This window comes from Trachemys scripta, chromosome 3 (assembly GCF_013100865.1).
Source record: "Trachemys scripta elegans isolate TJP31775 chromosome 3, CAS_Tse_1.0, whole genome shotgun sequence".
NCBI classification, from domain to species: Eukaryota; Metazoa; Chordata; order Testudines; family Emydidae; genus Trachemys; species Trachemys scripta.
In genome coordinates this window covers 164,518,435-164,526,917 of record NC_048300.1, presented here as the reverse complement: position 1 = coordinate 164,526,917, position 8,483 = coordinate 164,518,435, and the positions used below count along the sequence as shown (strand labels likewise).

The following is an 8,483-nucleotide window of genomic DNA, read 5'->3' as shown; positions in this document are numbered from 1 at the left end:
CGACTCAATTCCCCAGCCCTACTTCTTGCAGGGCCCATCCTGCTGCACCCCAGCCCCAGCAGGGGAGCACCCAGAGAAGGAAATCCATGACTGTGACAGCTGAGAACTGCCCCACACCAAGCTGCGCAAAACCTAGCAGCTGTGATGAAATAACAAGACGTGGGGCCCCTTCATATAGCACAATCCAGGCATGATAGAGACAACACGTGTGTGACACACTATTTCTGTGCAGGACACACACACACACACACGTCCTGCCCACAGCGGGGTATTGGTGGAGTCTGACCCTCGGTTCCAGCTCCCACGTTTCTACACAGCTCAGTGGTTCTAGCTGGGCTCAGGCTGGCTTTGCACCTGACATGTTTTGCATCCTAGCAGCTGCCAATGACAACACACACCACCATGCAGTGTTTTGTCAGGACTCCGTACTGGGGGGCGATCACCCTTTCCATCGGTGCAACGCGAAACTTGGCTGCAGCACCAGGGCAGAGTGTGGTCTGACCCCCCCCCCGCACTGCAAATTAAGTTCTAAGGAGAACTGTGAACAACCCCAGAGTCCGGCAAGTAAGGGTTATTTGGGGCGCTCCATTTCCCCCCTCCGGGGAGGGAGGGATGGTTTACGTCAGGCGGAAACAAAGGGTGGGGCAGGAAAAGTGATAAGTAACATTATTCCGTGTGCAGGTGTCTCTTCTTGCTGCTGTGCCGAGCTAGGGTTCCAAGCTGTTGCATTTCCATTCCAGGGGCAGCTACTTCTGCATCAAAGGGTGGAAGAAGCAGCCCGGACTTCTCGGCTGAGTGCAGCTGTTGAACACAAGACAGGAAAGCGCAGAAGCTGTGGGGAGAAACTGCAGAGTAACTGAAGCAGACCAGGCAGTAAGTAACATTACTGTTCCTTCTTGTGAGGAGGAGGAGGAGGAAATGGGGATTAGACAGCGTTAAATAACTGCTGGTTTTCTTTAAATGCTGAGAAAACATCCTACTTCTACTTCCAGGAGAGGCTATTGTATGAAGTCAGGGGAACTTCACGCAACCTGTGAACGACCATATTTAGAGGGCTGTATGTAACTTATGTTGGTGGTGGTGGCGGGGATGGTGTTTCTCTTTGTCTTTTTTTGTGGAGAGTTGAGAGTGGAAAGTTTCTGGGGCTTTCTCTTCACACCGTTGTAACTATGCTGACGTTAATGGCCTGATTCTCCACTTCCTTGTATGTTGCCTAGTTATATACAGTAGAATGTCACCAGAGTCAGGAACTGACCCTTCAACCACACATCTCATTTGGAACTGGAAGAAGGCAATCCAGCAGCAGCAGAGCCAAAAAAACCCAAATACACTACAGTCCTGTGTTAAATGTGAACTACTGAACAAAAGGGAAGCAAAACATTGTTGGGATTCCCTCCAGGGCTGGGGTGAGGGGCAGCCAAATTTTTTTTTTGCTTGGGGCGGTGGCAGCTCCCTGGCAGTTCGGGCTGCCCAGCCACTCGCCCTATCAGCGCGCGAGCCGGGATCCGCACCCCCTGCCCAGACTGGCGGCACCCTGCACAGCCCCCTCGGGCGGGGAAACGGCATGCCGCCCTGGGGTGACTCAGAGCAGCAGCGGCAGCAGGACCCCTCCTCCCTCCCTGCATCCCGGGCCCCACTTCCCTCCCTCCCTCCCCGGCTCCTCACACCCAGGCTGGGCTGCAGTTCAGGCTGCCCGGCCGCTGGAGAGCCAGAGCATCATCCCCTGGAGCTGAGCCCCTCTCGCCACCGCAGCCCAGGCTCAGCTCCGGGGGATGATGCTCCGCCTCTCCAGCAGCAGGGCAGCCTGAACTGCAGTCCAGCCTGTGCGACTCAGGCTGCCATGAGCGCCATCTGGTGACTGCATCCAGAACTGCAGTGGCAGTTCCAACTCAGCCTGAAAGCCTCAGCTGACAGGGAACATCTTGGTTCAGGTCCGTCTCCCGGCTTTTTGTGTCTCAAGGAAAAAGAAAGGGGGGCGGGGGGGCTGGAGTGCCGCCCCTTGGAAAGTGCTGCCCCAAGCACATGCTTGGAGCGCTGGTGCCTAGAGCCGGCCCTGCTCATCACTAACGTTTCTCTATTGGCATTTCAGAAATCTGCGCCTGAGGTGCTCAGGCTCAGATGTAGTGGGGCAGGTTAGGGTGCATCACAACTCCAAAGTACATAGTTATAAATCAGATTATATACATATTCTAAAACAGACTAACACTTGCATTATATTCTACATTGTATCACATGCTTTATGATTGACTACTAATTCTGTGAAATAGGCCCTGTATGAATCACGAGCTATCCATGTGCTACAAACTACTCGTAAGCAAAGCTGCAGCTGCAAGCCTATCACGCTTTACTCTTTTTCTATTTCTCTATATACTAGCTACATATTATTTACACGACCCCTTGGGAATTCATGCTTTGTCCATTGTTAACCTGTTTCCCTACTTCTGTTTTTCTTTGTGTATGCAAGACCTACAAACGCGAACATCTGTGATGCTGCATGCATAATTAAAACACCTCACAGAAGAGAGAACTCAAAGGAGGGCTGTCTTTTTTTAACTCTGAAAAGTTTATTTATTCTTCATAATATGACTTCATATAGAAAAAGATTTTAAAGTTCTAATTATAATAGGCCAATAGTACATGCTTGCATGTATCAAAGGTCCATTTATGTAAACATATAATAAAGAAGAATATTTATAACATTATTGATTTTCTTTTTTTCCTAGACAAAATAATAAAGTGTGTGTACATACATACTATAGATATAGGGCGCAATTTGCATTGAGGCCACTGTGGTGGGTTGGGTCACAGAGACCTCCCTGGGACTGCTACCTGATGTGCTCAGACTACCTTTGAGCCCATTTTCCCTGGCAGTTTGGGACTTCAGTACCCTGTCTTGTTGAGGCAGACATGCTAGCCTGCTGCAAACACAGACCCAGGTCTGAACCATGTCCCCCAAAAGCTGCAAGCTTAACTGAAAACAGCTTAAGAAGTGCTCCTGTCTCTAGCATCCAGATACCCAGTTCCCAATGGGATCCAAACCCCAAATAAATCCGTTTTACTCTGTATAAAGCTTATACAGGGTAAACGCCTAAATTGTTCATGCTCTATAACACTGATAGAGAGATATGCACAGCTGTTTGCTTCCCCAGGAATTACTTACTTGCTCTGGGTTAATTAATAAGCAAAAAGTGATTTTATTAAATATAAAAAGTAGGATTTAAGTGGTTCCAAGTAATAACAGACAGAACAAATTAAATTACCAAGCAAAATAAAACAAAAACATGCAAGGCTAAGCCTAATACAGTAGGAAACTAAATGCAGGTAAATCTCACTCTCAGAGATGTTCCAATAAGCTTCTTTCACAGACAAGACTCCTTCCTAGTCTGGGTCCAGCAATCACTCACACCCCCATAGTTACTTTGTTTCAGTTTCTTTCAGGCATCTCTTGGGGTGGAGAGGCTATCTCTTGAGCCAGCTGAAGACAAAATGGAGGGGTTTCCAGGGCCTTATATTGTCTTTCTCTTGTGGGTGGAAACCCCTTTGTTCTCCTATGTAAAATCCTCTCAACAAGATGGAGTTTGCAGTCACCTAGGCAATGATTCAGCTTTTTGCAGGCTGACACCATTGTTTTCATGTTAGTTTGAACGTTCGCAGGAAAGCTCAGATGTGGATTGGCATCTCCCAAAGTCCATTGTCAGTTAAGTGTTTCTTGATTGGGCACTTACTGAAAATAGTTCTTTCTCAAGAAGCTGACCAAATGCTTTACTAAGGCTATTTAGACTCAAACAAGTGCATAGCCAATATTCATAACTTCGAATACAAAAATGATACACACATACAGAGAGCATAATCATAACCAGCAAACTACAACCTTCCCATTGACACCCCACTTGGCCTCCTCTGTACAGCACCTGGTGCAACCATAGGACCCTGGTTGCAACAATGATCTATACGGTCACAGTTTACATCAATAACATCACAGCCATGTTATTCTATTCCAACAATTCAGGGCTCCTTTATACTTCCAGGCAGTGTAAAGTGGCCTTAGCGTAAATGAGAATCAGGCTCATAGTGGCTGGTTTGTTGCAGTTTTGATCTATACCCTGTAAACTGGGTGTGTACATTTGATTCCTAAAAATTCTTAGGGTACATCTACTGTGTTTTAAAACCAATGGCAGCGAGTCTCAGAGTCCAAGTCTACATACTCAGGCTCACGCTATGGTACTAAACAGCACTGTAGACGTCGTGGCTCAGGCTCTCAAACTCACCTCCTCCCTGGATTTCAGAATACAAGCTCGAGCCTGAACATTTACACAGCTGTTTTTAGTGTTGTAGCACGAGACTGAGTCTGTAGCACGATGGCACAAGACCAAGTGTATAGATCAGTGCTCGAGACTCACTGTGTAGACATATCCAGAGGGCTCTACAGGTGAAAAATGAAGGTTCAGTGATGCTTAAATATGCTGCTAAAGAATTGTAAGCCTCAGTTGTGGTTGTTTTTTTTCTCCCTTTAGCACTGGCCCCCTTCGTTTATGTCCACAGGAGTTGTTTCTGTTCACACCTGGTATGTTAACTTTGTTAGAAGTAAAAATCATTGGTCATAAAACAATTTTCAAGTGTTCTGTGAGGAAAGGTGGGAGGAATGCTATTGGCATAAAAGTTGGTGAAAGATTGTTTTAAAGATGTGTTGTCAGTAGCATTAGCAAAACACTTCAGTCAGATGGACTTCTTGAGGAATGCTTTATAAAGGCAAAGGAAGACTTGAAGATAAAGAATAGCATATATTCTACATATGTAGAAATAACAGGAAGGAAAGAAAAACCAGTAAGGAAAAAAGACCAGGAAAAAGTATTGTATTTTTATATAACTTGGGAACAAAAAGTAAAGGTTTTGTGACTGTAACATCCATTGACACTAATCGTTCTGCCAGCAAGTAAATAAGGAGTTTCCCTCTCTCATCTTCTCATTTATATACCCAGTAGAGATCTTGAAGGCTAATTATCAGCCTTGAGTAGGTTTTTTATGTCAGTTCTAAATTGTTTGGAAATATCAGTGGAAAGAGAAACAAACTCTAAACTGTAGTGAAACTAGTGAGCTTTCATAAATGGGGAGTGTGAGTGTGTGTGTGTGTGTGTGTGTGTGTGTAAAATACACGCACACAGCCATTCTCTTCAAGTCTCTTCTATCTTTTTTTTTTTAATTGCAGGTGGGTTTCTGCTCCGCGTAACAGCAAAGTCTCAGTAGCCTTAATATAGACCAACGTGTGGGTGATACGCTTCAGACTCTCTCCAAATATTTTGAATTATAGAAGAAGAAATGAATCTTGCATATGCTGGTGAAACCTTGAGTGTCATATTTGACTGGGACTATGTTCTGTGGGAAGTTCGTTTGAAGTTAGTAACAGCTGGATTTTTCATCTACCTGGGTGTATTTCTTCTAGCTCACTGTCTGGCCTCATGGATCAGTGCCAGTTATCGCACTTTGTCAGGAAAGGACAAAGTCTTCTCGAATATAGCTATCACTCGTGGCCTGCTTGGGATTCAGAGTTGTGTAGCTGGGTTGTGGGCCTTGCTCATAGATCCAGTTTTTCAAGCTGACAAAGTGTATTCACAACAAAAGTGGAGTTGGTTTCATTGCTTAATAGCCTCTGGCTTCATCTTGTTTGAAAATGTAGTTGTTCATGTATCTAATATTGTTTTCAGGACATGTGATGTGTTCTTGGTAGTTCATCATTTATTTGCCTTTGGTGGGCTTCTTGGTCTGATAATTAACATAAAGTCTGGACACTATCTACCCTTGATGGGATTGCTGCTTGAGATGAGCACTCCTTCAATCTGCATGTACTGGCTTCTTCTAAGGGTAAGAACTTGCTGTATTAATTTTTGGTGATAGAAGTTTCCATTATAAAACTCCCATTGCCTCCCCCTCAAAAAAAAAAAAAAAAAAAATCTGCAAAGAAATATTGGCCTTCAAATTGGGAGATTAGTTCTGGGATTAGGAAAGAATTTTTCTTCCAAACTTGAAGTCCTGGGAATCCTTAATTATAACACCCTAAAATACTTGTTCAATTTTATATATATATATATTTTTTACCCATTTTGTGGCAAAGAAACGAAAAGGGAAGATTTTAAAAATTACTTTACAGACTCACTAGTTGGGATCTAGTGCACAGGACTAAATATTAAGTGACTAAACTCTATTTTTTAAAGATTTGTTTTTAACAGAGTGAAAATAGTAACATGAGAATGTTGGAGCTGATGAGCCAGTCTTAATATAAACCATTACATTTCTCCTGAAGACTAAAGGCGTGTACATGTGTGCTCACATATGAGTGTGTATGTATATTCCGTGGATGCACAGAGGGAGAACAGCCTTGAAGAGATCTGCCATGCTTGTAGGGAGAAAAGAAATCAGCCCTGCTTCTGAAACCGCAATCAGTTCCCAGCAATAAGTTTAGTAGTTTAAGCTTAAATTATAAAATATCTGGACTATTTAGAATTACAGCCACAAGCCCTGGCAGGATCACCGCAGTGGTTTTAATGAGCCCTTAAACATGGAGGTCCTGTCTGTGCATATAGATCCTAGAGCAGTCAGAGAGTCATGGTTTGCCATGGGTGGTGTTGGCCAAAACTTCCCGGATCTTGTTACCCCCTCTCCACTTTTGTGAGAGGTGCTTTGTTTTGATTGTCTTCCTCCATCCAACAGGTGGCTGCATCTAAGTGAAGCTGTATGCACGTAGTTTGCAAAGTGGTTTAGAATTCTGCTGGACAAAAATTCTATATAAATGTGCAATCTCTTAGCACTCGAGGAATATGATTGAGAGAATGTTTGTATGGCAGTTTACACAACAGACAAGTTAATATATATCTAATTTTTATTTAATATAGATCTTATTTCTAGAAAATGCTGACTGCTTTATCTCGAAGGTGCAATCTCATTTCTCTTTCTTTGTTGTTTTCTCTTCAGACTGGCTATGCTAATACCCTTTTATGGAAGGCAAACCAATGGGTACTGATCCATATGCAACACTGCCGCATGGTCCTTATTTATCACATGTGGTGGGTGTGTATTTCCAATTGGAATGATGTAGTAGAAAATCTGGGACTTCCACATTTTATCATCTTTTTCATGGGGTTAAGTACACTTACATTAATACTTAATCCATACTGGATTTACAGATCAACTCAGCGGCTCTTTGGTCCAGTTGACTGGAATTTTTCATTTTTCACTGCTGTTTTTGGATCCTCTGGAAAATTAAATAGTGAAACATTTGAAAAGAAGAGGATATAGTGTTGCAACAGCTATTGGGATAATAGTAAAGTGTGTCCAGAAGAATATGGTGCAGGTTTACTACCGAGTCTATGAAAATAGAATTGCTTACAAGAAGTCTATGAATATATTGATCCCTTTGTAGATTGCTATTAGTGTACTATACTCACTTATCAAAAGTGTTTTTTTAAAATTGTTGTTGTATATATTTTAAATAGACACACACACAAAATCTATCTTGAACTCAGTCAGGGTTCATGTCAGTAACTTCAGTCTGGGAGCATAATGTAATAACATCTCATTTTGGGGGAAAAGGCAAGTTAGTGATAGGCAAGGGAGGCATTGTTTGATTTGTAAAAATCTACAGAATCATAATTTCAATGGTGTCCCCCTCTGCAGTGTGGCAGGGTGGGTCTCATTGGCACCCCGTCATCCCATCTCCAGGTCTCCTGTTAGTGAAATTCTGATGATATAACTTGTCAGAAATTGGTCAAGCTAGGTATTATTCAAAAGCCCTTTCTCCCATGAACACAGTGGTACGAAGCCTGACAACCCCAAACAATTATGTGGATATGTATTTGAGGAAATAATGAAATATCACCTTTTTAAATTATTCTTGAATACAGAAGTGCATTGTTTACATAAAAACACATTGACCTTTGGTAATTCCAGGGAGTTTAGTTTTGACATGTAGGACTGAAAACATTTATTCATCAAAGTCATCATCAGTGTGTCATCTCCATCTAGGGCTCCACTGCTAGACACGTTGTCACATTGATCCTCATCTGTCACACTCACACATCGCTGTATAAGGCAGATGGCTAGCCAGACATTTTCAAAACGGTGAGCATCTGGTCTTTGGACATGATATTTTGAATAGCGGAAAGACTGATTTGGGAGCACATGATATTTTCTGCATAATTGGTGTGATCAGTCTATCCTCCAAGGGTACATCTTCACTACCCACTGGATTGGTGGGTATCACTCGATCTATCGGGGATCGATTTATCGTGTCTCGTCTAGACATGATAAATCAATCCCCGAACGCGTTCCCTGTCAACTCTGGAACTCCACCAGCGCAAGAAGCGGAAGCGGAGTCAACGGGGGAGCCGCGGCCATCGATCCTGCGCCGTGAGGACGAGAAGTAAGTTGATCTAATTTACGTCGACTTCAGCTACGCTATTCTCGTAGCTGAAGTTGCATATCTTAGATCG

At 43.3% G+C, this 8,483-nt stretch overlaps 1 protein-coding gene across 2 annotated transcripts; it reads left to right on the top strand.

The window, feature by feature from the left end:
* The first annotated feature begins 686 nt into the window (after positions 1-686).
* Positions 687-8,269, top strand: LOC117875656 (protein CLN8-like). Of its 2 annotated transcripts, none has more exons than XM_034767022.1 (3): positions 687-873; positions 5,207-5,859; positions 6,967-8,269. In XM_034767022.1, exons 2-3 carry the CDS (start codon positions 5,317-5,319, stop codon positions 7,288-7,290), a joined length of 867 nt encoding a protein of 288 aa, XP_034622913.1. In that variant the 5' UTR covers positions 687-873; positions 5,207-5,316; the 3' UTR covers positions 7,291-8,269. The 2 variants fall into 2 exon arrangements, with proteins under 2 accessions (XP_034622913.1, XP_034622914.1); XM_034767023.1 differs by lacking the exon at positions 687-873 and adding an exon at positions 4,515-4,564.
* Positions 8,270-8,483: the final 214 nt, after the last annotated feature.

Bases quoted from the DNA above. Each gene is read 5' to 3' on its own strand.
- LOC117875656 (XM_034767022.1), top strand. From the start codon at position 5,317: ATGAATCTTGCATATGCTGGTGAAACCTTGAGTGTCATATTTGACTGG. The intron at 5,860-6,966 runs GTAAGAACTTGC...TTTTCTCTTCAG, and splicing joins TGTACTGGCTTCTTCTAAGG to ACTGGCTATGCTAATACCCT.